The 15,738-nt window shown below is 39.3% G+C and overlaps 1 protein-coding gene across 1 annotated transcript in view; it reads left to right on the top strand.

Annotated features, from left to right (window-relative positions):
- The window catches only part of CNIH3 (cornichon family AMPA receptor auxiliary protein 3), a 44,911-nt gene extending 29,659 nt beyond the window's left edge, over positions 1 to 15,252 (top strand). Inside the window, exons 4-6 of the mRNA XM_054290425.1 lie at positions 10,102 to 10,214; positions 12,647 to 12,790; positions 14,430 to 15,252. Of these exons, the coding sequence (XP_054146400.1) occupies positions 10,102 to 10,214; positions 12,647 to 12,790; positions 14,430 to 14,457 (285 nt within the window). The 3' untranslated portion in view covers positions 14,458 to 15,252. The remainder of the gene's footprint in view (positions 1 to 10,101; positions 10,215 to 12,646; positions 12,791 to 14,429) is intronic.
- Positions 15,253 to 15,738: the final 486 nt, after the last annotated feature.

The following is a 15,738-nucleotide window of genomic DNA, read 5'->3' as shown; positions in this document are numbered from 1 at the left end:
CTGGGCAGCAGGAAAACTGTCAGGAGACCCTTTCCACAGAGTGACTGGGAACATAAACCCCAATCAAGGGACAATGTGGATATCTTCAGAAGAGTGAATATAAAATTCTGTGGGTAGAAAAAATACTGCAGATACCCAGGTTGTTATTCAGTGTCTCCCTGTGACTCAGGGCAACACAGAAGGTTATACCCAGGCAGTGTATAAAACTATTTAAGTAAATACTATGTATTTTTAAGATTGTTTTTATAATCTCAAAAGCCTTTTTTTTTTTCCTCCTCAATCTTTGCACTGCAATTTCAATGGTTCAGAACAGAGTTGAATGCTTTTGATTGGATCCCATTAGATAGTTTTGTCAGGATCTGAACTTGCTATTAACAGGCAATGTGAATCTGAAACAGATGTTCATTAATCCTTTTTTTACAGGTTTAAACGTATGATCTGTTATTGGGACTACAGTGATATTATAAGTTAACATTATCAGATGAAAACTTCACATTTTAAAACTGTCTTAAGTCAAAAGGGTAGTTTTAGGCTGTTACACATTTGCCTTTCTGGAAGAAAATATAATACAACTCTGCTTTTGTTGTGTGTTTTTAGGTGGATGTTCTGTTGTCTTACGTTTTGCCACTTTTTGAATTTTGCATTCTGTTATCTTAGTTGGATACTTTGATCTTTTAAAGGTTGTGTTGAGAGATGATTTTCAGCAAGATTTGGCTCTCCTTTTCTATAATGTTTGTGTTACAGCAGTGCTTTTGCTCTCAGGTAAAGAGTAAAGCCTGGTTGTGCCAGATGCTACCAAAACCACATGGTAATAAATATGAAGAACATTTGTTTACACTCACCAGGCATGTACACAACAGGAAAGGAAGGGTTGCACAGTTGTTCTGATGATAGAAATCTTATTTTTGCAGATCTACTTGGTTTTCTTGCTTGCAGGCAGAGCTTGAATCTTTTATTTTTAACCAACGGTAAAAATTTTCTTGCTATTTTTGAGGGATCTGATGATTTGTGGGTTCAATAATTGCATGGAGTTTTGGATCTCTACAGCAGCTGTTCAAATCCAGCCCAGTTTGGAGTCAAACCCAAACTGCTGTGGTCACATTGATGTCAGATTGCTGGGAATGAAATTATCTGATGTTGTATGCTTAGATGCTTGGGATGTTTGCTCTGCAGAAATACTAATGAAGAGGGGCAATAAGATGAGCTAGATCTCTGTCAATGTCACACTGAGGATGAGCTACAGCCCTCTGCTATACATGCACACACAAAATTAGCTTCCAAACTGCCTCAGAAGATATTCCAGAGTTTGCATGTAGCCACTGGAATAAAGGATATTGTTGTTTAGAGGCATTAATTGTACCTGCAGATTTTGTATGTGTAAATTTGCCCCGCTCTGCATATTCTCTCCATTAGGATTTGGACTGTGATTGCATCATGCTTCATAAAACTAAATTCATTGAAGTTCTCCATTGTTTGAAGTGCCCCAAAACTTTTTAAAGTGCGTTACACTCTAAACATGTATGAGAAGCCCAAAACTGGTCTGTATTTCAGTACTCCATTCTTACTTGAAAGGTACTGCTAAACTTCTATTGCATGATAAAGCCAACTTTATTCTGGCCTTCAGAGTGGCTCTGAAAAGATATTTTTACATTAGGAGAGAATATTTTTTACACTTCAAGGGTAAAAAGTGAAGTTAGCTAAAAATGTATTAGTACACGGTTTTGAGTTTATGAAAATCATGACTTATGGTGGAGTTCTTTTTAGACAACTTTCACACAGCATCTCTCACTAGTCAAAAGAAGCAGGAGATAAATTCTGAATCTTCTGTTCATGAACAGTGAGGCTGTCCTTAGGTTGTGCAAGGGAAAGAAAGAAAGAAGTATCTCCACAGGAGAAGAGGAGATACAAGAAAAGCAAGTAAAATATTTGTAGCTGAAGTATGACACACTTTCACTAGCTCTGTGTTGGTTTAATTGTTTTCTGCAGCTTGCCTAAATGAGGAGGGAGTTAATATATTCACAGTGATTCACACTTGGAAGAGGTTTTGTTTGCACCAGAAGGATGAAGGACATAATGATTTTCCCTGAATCTTGTAATAGATTTCCAGGCCTTCAGTGCCTTTGTTACCAAGCTGCCTTTTTCAATGCTGCACTCTGACAGAAAATTCAGCACAGATAATCTAAAAGCTTCCCTCTTTCCCTCTCTTAACTCTTTTCTGCCTTATTTGTTATCTATGAAGTGTGGAATGGGATAAAATCGGGCATTCCCTATTCAGTTAGTCTTTTGGGCACTCACATAGTTTGAATTTCATCAGAAAGAATGGAACTTGGCACAGAAGCTATTCTGCAGAACTGATAATAGAATTGGGATCAAAGAATGGGCAGTATTTATATTTTGTACACAAATTATCCCATAAATTTTTCTTGACTAGAGATAGTGCATCTCTTCTTCACACTTTCTGTTTTATTGTAGAGATTGCATTCGTATCTACTAAAAAAATATTACTATTGCAGTAAAAATACTGAATATAATCCCTTTTGTCCTTTCTTTGGATACAGTATCATATCTGGAAAGAAAGCCCTTAAAATAGGACTAAAGGACTGAGAGGAAGTGTAGTACTTCTGGCAGGCAATTCATTCACTACTGACACTCATTGATTAAGTGAATTGTGCCAACACTATTTTTAGTCAATTTTACAAGTTCCTGAATTCAGCACTTTTGAAAAGTTAGAACATAACAATTGTTATTTTTAGCAATAATTGCCTAAGGATGTCTGTGTGCTTACCTAGGGATAATGAGAAGATAGATCCTGCTGTGTCTGCCAGGTGCTCATAGCAGGGGGAGCTTGTAATGGGAGAAGTTAGGAAAACTATTGCAAGAGTGAAGAGTTCAAACTTGTGACTCAGCCACAGTTTGGTCCTTATTCCTCTTCTGCTCCAGGGGGGAAGTAGGATTTGCCAGAGTGATGCCTGATGAAAACTGAAATATCCTTTAAAGGGAGATATTCACAGTGTTATTGCTCATGAAAATATTTCTGTATGGAAGTATTTCAGCTTCACTGACTATATTTTGCTGCTAATCTCATCTCTAAGTGTTTAGTCAATAATCAAAGTGCCAAACAAAGTGTCACTGTGTAACTGATGACCTCTTGCTCTACGATTCAGCTTCTCCCAGTCCTCTTCTGGAGGATTTGTAAACATAAGTCCTTGCAGTGGAAGAACATCACAAGTAACAGTGGAATAAGCTAAAGATACAGCAAATTGTAGATGAGTAATGTTGTCTGTACTGTGCTCCTGAGAGCAGTGTACTTCTCAGCCACTTGGGGTGATGCAATTTATGCATCTGTTCCTCAGAGCTGTGTTGAAATATTGGCAGAATTTGACTTGCTAATGGCCTATATTTACTCTTATCCAGTATGCAATAAAGTAAGTATTTGCATTTTAATAAAATGAAGGAAGTTAAACCAGAGGTCACTGTTATGTTTGGCAGAATGTTCAGTGTGGCTTTAAGTTGGGATCACACCCTATAAAGCTACTGAGCAATTACAAAAAGCAGTATAATTCCTGAATGTAGAGCACAATGATTCCACCCCATACCTGTTTATGGATGCAGGTTTTTTTATGCTGAGAGTTAAATGTCCTGCCTTGCATCTCGTTTCTGATGTTTTCTATAAAGCTGTTGTAGTGCCAGGGAGGGAAATATCTTTGCCACGATGATTTCACCCCATACCTGTTTATAGATGCAGGTATTTTCTCTGCTGAGAGTTAAATGTCCTGCCTTGCATCTCGTTTCTGATGTTTTCTATAAAGCTGTTGTAGTGCCAGGGAGGGAAATATCTTTGCCACGATGATTTCACCCCATACCTGTTTATGGATGCAGGTATTTTCTCTGCTGAGAGTTAAATGTCCTGCCTTGCATCTCATTGCTGGTGTTTTCCATAAAGCTGTTGTAGTGCCAGGGAGGGAAATGTCTTTGCCACGTCTGCACTGCACCAAATCTGCTTCCTCAGACTGCCACTCTTCACACACCCGATGTGGAAGCAGCCCTTTAGCAAACACTTCGTTTCCAGCATTTATGGAAGTGTCAATCTTAGGCAGACCCCCAGGAGAAGGCCTGAGGGCCCTTCCTGAGCCCTGCAGATGGCTGAACTTCATTTTGATCATCCCTGAGGTTTGTGCATTCACAGCCGTGCCTGTGAACCAAGGGTTGGTTTTGTAGCTCCTAATGAGCAGCTGCCGCGCTAATTGCCGTTCTCCCGGTTTTGGGGGAGCGCACAAAGGCGGCAGGAGCTCTTGGAGCAGCCCAGCTGCGGGGTGTCCTGGCTGCTTGTGCCTGAAATACCAAAGTGAGGTAGGGCAAGGAGAGGTTTATTACCCTGTTTTCTGCCAGCACTGTGGGAATTAGAGGAGTTGGCGCTCCGGGGTTGCTAACCCAGCTTCTGTCGCTGGTTCGGAATTAGCGTTAGAAAAAGGAAGGTCATAAAGATGTCTCCTGATCCCTGCTGAGTGGAAAAGAACAGTGTGCAGAGGAGATGCACTTGTAAGATCACAGCACATCTGCCCTAATGCCGTGCCTGCCAAGGATGGGGCACTTCTTGGATTGTGCTGGTGCCCTGCAGACCTTTCAGTCTTTTTTTAAATCCGTTTCATAACCTTTTTACCTGTTGGCTGCTGTGACCTTCTACAGGCTCTGCAATACCAGAATATTTATGGATACTCCTGATGAGTGTCCTGTAAAGACCTGATTCTCTTCTCTCACTCCTGTTGAAGTTATTACTGGTCTTAAGAAAAAACTTAAATATTCTAGTCAGAAACTAGCTCCAGTGGAATATATAGAATTGAATATAATTATCCCCATGTTGCAGAAGAGAGAGAGAGACAATGAGAAGTGAAATGATAGGCCTAAATATAAATGTGTTTAGTAGCTGAGATGGAAAGAGCATCCAGAAATCCTGTCTTTTAATATTAGATCTTGTACTGTGTCACAGATGGATATGGAGTGAGAATAGTAATTAGGCTCTTTGTGTTACTCATTTCATTGTCTGGTGTTTGTGCTGTGGAGTGACTTATGTTCACATCCACTTAAGAGAAATGTTTAAAGAAATTGCAATAGCTCTTTAGAATAATTAAATTACCTTCAAAAAGAACTGGCTTTTTGCTGCTTTGTTTCGTTGTGATCCCGAGCAGTGAGTGGAGGGGTGAAAACACAGATGTTATATCTTTTTGTTTTTTTAATTTGTGCTCTGCATTTTGTTTGTAACATTAAGTCTTGAATATGTGTGCTGCTGCTCTCCCCCAGATAAAATGTAAAGCTGCATATATTAATTTAGTACGTTCAGCTGCACATTGTTGTTTTGATGATCTGGAATCCATTTCCCAAGCATTTTCCTCTGAACTGCATGCACAAATCTACCTACCAAACTGCTAAATACTCTTAGAGGTTTGTATAACATGGTTTTGAATTACTTAAAATGGTTTTGTTATGTGTTTGTGTTATAACAATTTGATGTTACTGAATTAGCAACTAGCAAACAGTCTGTAGAGACACAAGCAAGTGTGGATTTTAACAGGAGAATTGAAATAAATTGGACCTGAATATTTGGACAGAAAACCTTAGTATATTTACTGTGACAGCATTGTATTGGGCTCTAGGGCAGCCTTTCAGAAGAGGTTTTGGAAGTCAAGTAACCTAAATCATTTCAAGTAGATTAGAAGGATACACTGGAAAAGTGGGAAGACTTCTTGTATTTCAAGAGTAAAATTTAGTGTTTCGTCTGTTTGATCAGAGCAAACAGTATGTTTAAAACTGTTGGAATTATTAAGATGTATGGTCTGTGTATTTAAATCACACATAGTTGACCCTTCTTCTTTGGTTTGTGCAGCAGCAGGAGGAAACAGATGATTTGTTTCAGAGTATGTACATTCCACATACACAGTCTGGGCTAAGGCACATGCTGCTACTATTTTTTGTGTGGTTTTGCTTTCTTTTTTCTACTTTCTTGCATTTCTGATTTTTCCAGTCTGTGCTGTTCAGTTAGGGGAATTTTGGAGTCATTAAATAATCTCGCTTTGATCTCAGAGTGTCTTTAACTCAGCTGACACTCCCCAGTAACCCAGGTTAGCTCTGGCAGGCTCTGCAGGGATGGGCTTTAAAGTGCTATTGAAATAACTCCTGTGTCCTGAAAACCTTGGGTACACCTCCACCCCCTCTTTCCCCTGCTATTGATGAGGACTGATTCTGTCAGCTTTTTCTGAGGGATGTGGTGGAAAAAGCAGCAAATGAGCCCCATAGTGACAAGCTGCAGCCCTCCTCTAGTGCAGGCAGATGCAGTAGCAATAACCACTGCAATAAAGCAGAGTGCACTTGGATCAGACCTCATCTGGGGCCTGGCAGTGATTCCACACATGCATGATGAGGTTTTCTGTTGCTTTCAGGTGGATGGAAAGAGGCTGGTGTGATTTTAAGGTGAACAACATGATTGCACTGGGGTAATCACCAGAAGGAGATTCAACCCCCACTTCTCTGCAGGATTTTCCTGCCATCTGTAGGAGGAGAAGGCAGGCATTAAGAGAGGAAGTTGCTTCAGCCTCTAACAGTGTAATGAAGACTCTCAGAAGCTCTGGTAGGGTAGAGAGTGTAATGGCTGGCAATTTCTGGGAACAGTGTAAAATCTGTGGTTGCAGTGTGGAGGTTGACAGGCGCAGATGGAGACTCTTGGGTGTTTTGGGGAAGGAACAGCAATTCTGTGAGAATTATTATTATTAGTGTGTAGCACTCAGGAGCATAGGTCTAAGCAAAGTGCTGGAAAGAAGCATCTTGACATTTCAGTGGCTTAAGAGTGGGAAAACTGTTTGAGATTTGTGAGAATTTAATAGCACTGATGAAGGGATATTATTATTCCTGCTATAATATCTTCCTAATATCTTCCCAGTTCTGTTTTCTCTGACGTATTTAATGGGCCCTGTTCACTGGTGAGACAAACTGTAAGAGTCATTCCATGTAAAAATGATACAGTGTCCTGTAAAATCAAAATTACATTTGAGAACGAAGTATCCATCTGTAATAAATAGAACAAGGAAGAAAGATACAGACAGAAAAAGACATGTTTATCTTTGGTATAAGAACAACAGAACAGATTTAGGAAATGGGAAACAGAATAACTTTATTCAGGACTGAGCTTCTCTAAAGAGGTCCTTTTATTCCTATAAACAGAAAGAAGCTGCTGATAAGTGCTTGAATTCAGTGCTTGTTTTCCTGCTATTTAGTTCTAGGTGTCTGTCCATAGCAAAGCCTGCTTTATTTTCTATGGAATTACAGAAGGATCAATCTCCATGTGCAGTGTATGTGTACTACTTCATATGAGAATGAATTCTTGTGGTGAGATGGTAATGACCATGATACCCACCTAAGGTTTTACATTTAAATGTGAATGTTAAATTGTGAATAAGGGTTTACTGATGTGGACATTTACTTAACTGTACAGTTATATCAGAACAACACTAACAAAATTACAGTGGTTTCTTTTTCCTTTGCTTATGTTGTAGCAGAAGGCATTTCTGATTGGCAGCATTTTGGTTTTTTTTCTCTAGAAGCTGACTTCCTTTTCAGGTTTTCCTGTGGTTTTCCACAGTGAAATATCAGCCATCTGAATTTCTGGTGATAAATTTGTGGTGCCATTTGAGCTTGGGACTCAGTGACCAAGCTGCCTCCCTTAAGGGTTGCGCTGCTGTGGCAGTTTCTCCTTCTCCTCCATTTTTCATAACCACCACAAGCTTTATCCTGAGCTGTGTCAGAAAGCAGAGGTCGTTATTTGAATCAGGATGTTCCTGGTTGAAAATAGAAGTGTACTATTTATATCCTAACATGTTTACCATCTGACAGCTTCCTATGCTGTCACAGGAATGAATTAAAGACGTTGGTTTAGTTCCTGTTGCAGTTATCTGTACCACTGAAGTTGCTTTGCAGTTGAGTACCTCAGCAGGAACTACAAGGATTGACTGCTGCTTGTTTCTCAGCCAGCTTTCTTCTCTCCAGGAGCTGAATCCCATGTTTGCTAAAGTTGATTTGAAGTTTTCATTGTTTTCAGAGGATATAGTGTCAAATTGCAGGATGATTCTTAGAGCCAAGAACTGAGGCAGTGTTTTATTTTAGTTATTTACTTGACCTCATAAGCTTTGCTGTTAGTTAGTGCCTTTCTATACTTTATGCTTCCAAGTCTCACACCTCCTTTTAGATTTGGTCTGTGAAGTACATCAGCTGAATGTAACTGGCTTTGCAGGCTGAGCTTTGTTTCCTTCTTTGCAGGAATTCTCTCCAGAAACAGTGATTAGCAATGATCCCTTCTTATTTATGTCTACAGGAAAATACCACTCCAAGAAAAGGTTGAAGAGACATCAATGACCCTTTTGCTATTCTACCACAAGTATAGATAGATTTAATTTACACCAGAAATTGTGACTGGAAAGTGAGCCTACTTCTGAGAGTCCTCAGCTTCCTTTGCTTCCTTTCTAATTTCACTGCAGATTCTTGGTTTGTTTTTCTAGCTCTGCATAAATATTCACCATGGGTTTCCTTCCCTGTTATTACCAGCCAGCCCACTGATCAGGCACCAGGGCTGCAGTCTAGCTAAGTTTGTGTATTGCGTTGGAACCAGCAATCAAATATGTGAAAATGAATGTAATATTATGCTTTTGAGTGTTGTGATGTTCAGTGGGCAGATGTACATCATGAAGACCTTTCTGGTCTACAATTTGTTATGAAGATGAATCATTCTTTGGGGAAAGGTTATAGTCATGTTGTAAATCACATTCTCAAACTGAAAAAAAAAAAAAGATCCAGCAGTGATAAATAAGTACCATCTGGAATCTGAAGAATATAATTGTATTATGATTTCTCATCCCCATAAAATAAGCCCTTGAGAATGTTTAAGTTGAAGGCACAGTCACGGAGATGCCCAAATCTGTTAAGTTCTTCAAGTGCTGAAGTGAAATGCATTTAAACAGTATGTCCCATGTGAGGTGGAAAGACTCCTAGAGCCAAGATGATGGAATTCCTTGCAGCACAGCTCTATGGGAGTAGTTATTTGGAAAAACTGTGTAGTAAATTTTACCTTGTTAAAAAAAAAATAGGGCTCACTTTAATTATTTGACAGATGATAATGAATTGTCATCAAAAAAAGCCCCCAAATGCCTCTTGTGGTTTAGTTTTGGTTGATGTATCTCCAAGATGAAGCAGTGCATGCAGATGAGTTGCGTATGAGTTTGTCTAGTTTTGAGAAATATGCACTGCTGGAAATTAGTCTTTTCTGTGACTTGAAGAAAAGAAACAGAGATTTCTGAGAAAAGACATGGGAAGAAAACAAGAGAAGAAAGACAGCTAAGAAATGAGAAAGCAGTGAAGAAAGCAAAGTGCCTTTTGAAATAACTACTCTGAATCAACATCACATACATTTCTGCTTCTGCCAGCTGCCCACTCATTTTCTCTTTTAATAGAAAGAATCGTCATGGTTCTGAAACAACGAGTGTAGGGAGCCTTGGATTTTCTTAGGAAGTGAATTTCCTGTCTTAGTGGGTTTGTGCTTGCAAGACTGACTTGGTAATGGATTTGATCTCTTTAAGTTGTATATAAGATGTCTAAATGGTAGAAGCAGTGCTTTGTTTTTCCAGAGACATTCCTCCAATGTAGAAGCAAAACTTCAGGAGTAGCTTTGTTTCCTCTCTGAATGCTTCAGTAATAACACTTCATTCTTTGAAAACTCTTTTACTGGCATTCATTTCATCTCAAAATGCTTTTGTGAGGGAGGCATTAATATAATGTATGTTTTGTAGAGAGAGATCTGGAACACCAGATGAGACAGTAAGTGATTTGTCCCATGTCTTGGAGTACAAATTTGCACAGAGCCTTAGCAAACCTGGCCCTGGGTGCTGTGCTCCTTGCTCAAAGCCATGCTCTCTGCCAGCTGAGGTGTGTCTAGGGACAGACACACAGGAGACTTCCAAGACTTGCAGAGTTGATTTGTTCTCTGAAAAACTACCTAGGTGGCTAAAATCAAAGAGATGTTTGTGTTACTGACTTCTGTTCTTTCTGTTCCTTTCCTTTTAGCTGGTGCTGCCGGAGTACTCCATCCACAGTCTTTTCTGCATCATGTTTTTATGTGCTCAGGAGTGGCTCACGCTGGGGTTAAATGTTCCTTTGCTTTTTTATCACTTCTGGAGGTAAGCCCTTCTTTTATATGCTGGCTGCTTGTTAGCCTTGCTTGTCAGCTCATCACACATGCAGGTTGTGTGAACAATGAAGGACAGTGATAGGAGTGGAGATGAGCATCTCTTGCCTAGAGGCTCTTGCCTATAAGCCACTGAAACCTACATTTCCAGAGAAAAAGGAAATTTTTTCATGATTTAGAATGGCTAAGGAGAACATATGATAATACAATGTGGCTTTCAGTTACTTGGATGAATATGATGAAGGGTGTCAGGATGCACTCATCACAAGTGAAAACATGGAAGTGAAATATGCTGGAATGTGGAGCTTGGTGAGGCTCTAAATACTTCACAGATGGGGAATTGCAAGACAATTCATATCTGAAAGAGCTTGGACCTCTTCATTCAGCCCTAGCAAGGAAACCTTTCCATTGTAGTTGTGAAACAGACTGGGAAGGTTGACAGATTTTTGTGTCTCATCTTCTTTGGCAGCTTTTAGATATTTTTTTCAGTGTAAAGTAAGTTTTTTCTTTCTGTACAGTAGGGAATTTCTGTTCTGCAAGGGAATCCTCTTTCAGAGAATTGTGGAGTAGGGATTGGAGTAGATGAAGAGCTGTTTCTTCACACTACCCATATGAAGAAGTGGGGAGTGTTCCCACTCTGGACCTCTAAATTGTGTTTATATTCACCAAGGGGCTTCCAGAGTTGATCACACAAGACGGCTGTTGTTTTCCAGACAGGGCTGCAGCTGCTGCTGCTGCATCTCCCTCTGCATTCTAGTGGAGGAACCTTCTGTTGCTTCTGAAAATCACCAAAAGATATCAGGTTTTGTGGTAGTCGGTCTGGAGACTTCCCTAGTTCTGCATTTTCACAATGTTTGTAAAAGCACAGATGATTTTTGTCTGTCAGGGTCTCTTTGTGTTACAAAGGTACATATGGTAGCAGAAGAATAATTCTGTAAAGAAGTCAAAATCATCATCTCAACCAGGAACTGAAAAACAGTAGTTTTTTTTACTTTTCTTTTCTGCAAAAGCTTGGTGGTAATGCAGAGTCATATGATAAAGTGTATTATTCAGAAATTAGAGTGCCAGTATAGTTCTCAGAAAGCAAATAAAATGAGCTACAAGTGCTTTTCTCTCTATTGTTCTGCTGCAATAAAAATGACAATATCTTATGCTGCTCTTTTGCTAAGGGTTAACAACCCTTAGTGTGACAACGAGACCCATTAAAAAAATTTCTAAAAACAATTTTTTTTCTTTCCAAGGGGAAAATTGTCTGATTTTAAGTAACGATATCAACCTTTGGAGAAAACTTTTAATTCTTTTTTTTTTCCTATGATTCTTCATATGCTTTGCTATAGATGCTCCATAGCTACTCCTGCTTTAATTAAGGCAGGTTTGGATTCATTGTGTAAAGTTCTGCACAGAACCATAGGAAGACACTGTGTAATATCTTCATCCAAATGAAGAGAATTAAGCAAGATTCCACCTGTGGTTCTTCATAAAAGAGCTAGCAATCTTATTAGCGGTTGTAAGTGGATGTGACTGACATTGCAAGGGAGAAAGGCAAAGTTATTTTGAGAACATCTCCTGTCAAAGTTTGCTGCTGATCACTTGCTTGATGTTTTTAGATCTTCCTGTCTGTCTATCCATGTGTAAGCAATCAGCAATCTTCTGCTTACTTTGTCAAAGCAGCAGAAATAACAATATTTCCTCTGATTCGTGCTGATCTTAGAGCAGTTCATTAACTTTGTTGAGGACTTCTTTTTTTGTTTGTTTTGCTTTTGCTTTTTACTGCAAACTACCTGAGACAAAAGCTCCTTTGCCAAAAAAGTTCTTCTGTCACGATTTTCTCAAACACTCAGTCATTGTTGAGAATAATTAGAAATTTGTCCTGTGTAAGAAGAAAAATATTTTCTGAAGAAAATTATTTGGATGAAAATTTTTGAGCAATGCCACATGTAGAAAACATTGGTCAGCTACTTCTTACATTGCTCCATATTGGATTTTTTCCTTTTCAGAGTTGGAGGAGCTTAGCCAGCAGTTGGCTGGGACTGTCACCTTTCATCATGTCTGAAATCAGTTGTGTAGGTGCAGTAAAAGCCCCGTAATCCTTCCTCTTCTCTGTGATCACAAACCACCATATATTGTCACTCACAATGTGTGAGCTATGAGTGGATAAGCCAGAAATAACTCTGTAGGAAGGGGAAATGTTTTGATCTGAAGAATTAATAGACCACAGAAAATCCACATTCATTAATTGCTTGGTTCTGTAAGAAAGGATTGCTTAGACAGCATCCTGATTTTTGCAATGTCTGGAAATAGAGACTTGGGAAGTAAAGGGGAATTCCTGCTATATCATGGAAGATGGTAGCCAGGTGTGTATCTGCACATACTTAACACAGATTACTAGAGAGTCATTCCAGGTGTCTTCTCCTGCTCTTTCAGGTATTTTCGTTGCCCAGCAGACAGCTCAGAGCTGGCCTATGATCCACCTGCAGTCATGAACGCAGACACCTTGAGTTACTGCCAGAAAGAGGCCTGGTGTAAGCTGGCCTTCTACCTCCTTTCCTTCTTCTACTATCTCTATTGGTAAGTCTGGCCATTTTACTAAGCTGCTTTTCATTTCACCTGTGGAATTGCATTTAGGAACCAATTGGACAATGTCCTTAGTCTCCTAAAAGTTTGGTTCTGCTGTTGATTGAGGGAAGCACTCCTGCTTAGTGCTGGCACTTCAGTACACAATATTTAGTGTTTACCTAAGGCCTGAGCCAGGCCCAAGCACCAACCAAAGGAAATAAATTTTGCTGCTCTGTATGATCTTTTGGGATGGTAAAATAGAGCTAATGGCACTACATCAAATAATATGATTCCAGAGGATCGTAAGAAAAATACTATACCTTTGGTATAGCAATACACAAGATGGTAAATAAATGGATAGGTAGATGTTGGGTTGGAACATGGGATGCACCATGCCCCTAGTCATTCCTACAGGTTCCCTTTTATGATAGGGCAAAGCCTGTGCATGATCCAAACCCCTAAATAAAGTATATTCATGGAGATATGCACACCACTTGGGCATTGTCCCCCTGCCCCTTTCAGCTGTCACATGTCCTCAGTGCACAGGCACAAATGCTCAGTGCAAAAATACATCAGGATCATTTAAGATAAGGCCTTGCCAGGATCCCAGTGTAATCACATCATAAAAACTACTGGGCAACAAACTCTAACAAACTTTAAATGGAGGTGATGCTGTAGTTTTCTTCTACTCCTTCCTCCATGATGTATTTGCTTAGAGTTGCCTCTTCAAGCCGGTCTTGCATGTCATCCCTCTGCAAGGCAGGTTTTTGTGCTGGTGGAAGAAAAATATGTTTATCTCCTCTGATTATTGGTGTCTGACCTGTTCTGCTGTTACCACACCTTCAGGAGTCACTGCTGCACGTTGTTGTTTCTCAATATTCCTTTTAAATGTTATTGAGGTTTTTGGGGGAAAAGCATTTTTTAACTCCACGTTTTTGTGTTGGGATCAAAGTCAGCTCAGCAGCATGGTGTATCATTTCTCCTGAGACTTTACTGCTGTGCAGCTTCCTCTGAGCCCTTCAATCTGAAACATGGCCACCATCCAAAATCCACTGCCTGGTGCTAGATAAAATAGTATAAATTACAGACATTTTTTCAATGCTTTCCTGGGTATTGACAGAATTAGAATTGCAGCAAAATGGAGCTGTGGCAATATATACTGTTTTCTCTGCTTTTCGGAGTTGCATTTAATATGTATGGATTCAGTCCAGCTGGTGGCTGCATTTTATGTTTCTTCTAGTGCACAGAGGTTTTTTTCCAAAGGAATCAAAACAATGCAATTTCATGGAAAACCTTGCCTGCCCTGCTGAGAGTTGCTGGTTGAAGTTTGAAAGATCAAACACACTAAAGCAAAATGGTTTTGTTTCTTTGCTGTTCAAATCCAGACATCAGACTGAGCTTTAAAAAGCTCAAACACAGCTTGTGGTGCAGTAGGATGTGGATAATGAATTTGTTATTTCTTGAGTGCCTTTTGATACCCATCTTGAACACACCATAATTAAGATGCTTTAGAGAGATAGAAAGAATGCAAGGGAAAGCAGAGGCCATTACAGCCAGACCTGAGGAACAGACAGCAAAGGGTTATAAAAATCAAAGTGCTCTGCATGCTTCAAAGGGATACTTTCATATTGTGTCTTTCTTTTACATTCAGCATGATCTACACTCTGGTGAGCTCTTAACTGAAAGATCATCACTGAGGACTGAAAACAACAAAGGCTGGAGGTGCAAGGACGAGTGAACCAAGGGATGCATGATTAAAAACAGCAAAGAGGAAAACTTTGAACCCCAGCAGTAAATACAGTACATGAAAGAGAGATCCAGCAAAGAGAAGCAGAATACCATGGGAGAATGGCTGAGTTAATTCTGTTTGTCTCCTGTTTCTCAATGTATTGCAGCAAATGATTTTCAAAACCCAAGCAAACAAAAAAAAATTGCAACAACATGGACCAAATTATACAACTATTCACCTTTCCAGGGATAATGCTGCTTGGTTTAGTGGATTCATTAAAACTATAATGCCTGTAGTCCCTGCTGTCTTCCAGGAAGCAGCATTCCTTTTCTTAAGGACTATTCTGGACTGAGGAAGCACAGGACAAGATGATCTTACACGGAAAGAAGAGCTGTACAGCATTCTGAAAACAAGCAGTGAGTGGACTTTGGATGGATATGTGACTGAACTGCAGGGCTGTTCTCATGACACTGGTCAAACAGGAATGTCAAGTCTCATGGAACTGCTTCAGTGGTTTTGGTTTGTTGGGTTTTTTTTTTCCCCAACCAAAACAACAATACCAAAAGAATTTGCAGTTTCAGTGTTCTGTATTCTAACTGTATGCTATTCCTGCAGGTGAACATCCAGTATATTTCTGTACTTCATTTGTGATGTACCAACACCATACAGTGAGATGTAGAAATACATTGGGTTTAACCTAATCAGGCCAAGCACTTATCAGAATAGTGTTCCTCTGACTGAAAAACAAACCCAAACCAGGTAAAAGCTGCATATATTTAAAGAGGATTGTAACATAGCTATTATATTTATCACAATGCTGGATAGCAAATACTGGACCAGCTAATTGTGGTCTTTAATTCTGTTTTGAAGTTTTACTTCTGCTGTAAAATTTAAGCTGGAACAAATACACAAAATATCTTTGTCTTGTATGAGGTTCCTATTGAAAGATGTTCAGTTTTTTTATAATTTAAAGGTTTTAAAATTTTGTCATAGAATTCTCATTTGAATTCATTTATATGGGCTGCATATCTTTATACATATATATGTATATACAAATCCATATCTACATAAGTACTCACAATCTATTTACATTTTAGGTCCATGTGTTTGCCAGGTCAAAGGCATCAAGTGTCCAGAACTGCTGCTAAATATATTTCAGTGCTGATCCAGGTGAACCCAGACTCATTCCCTCAAAGTCACTGGTGCTGTGGGTAGTAGCAAGGCTGTAAAC

Source organism: Melozone crissalis, unplaced genomic scaffold (genome assembly GCF_028551555.1).
Source record: "Melozone crissalis strain CALT ecotype California unplaced genomic scaffold, PUWL_Pcris_2 ptg000081l_1, whole genome shotgun sequence".
NCBI lineage: Eukaryota > Metazoa > Chordata > Aves > Passeriformes > Passerellidae > Melozone > Melozone crissalis.
This window is presented reverse-complemented; position numbering and strand designations above follow the sequence as displayed.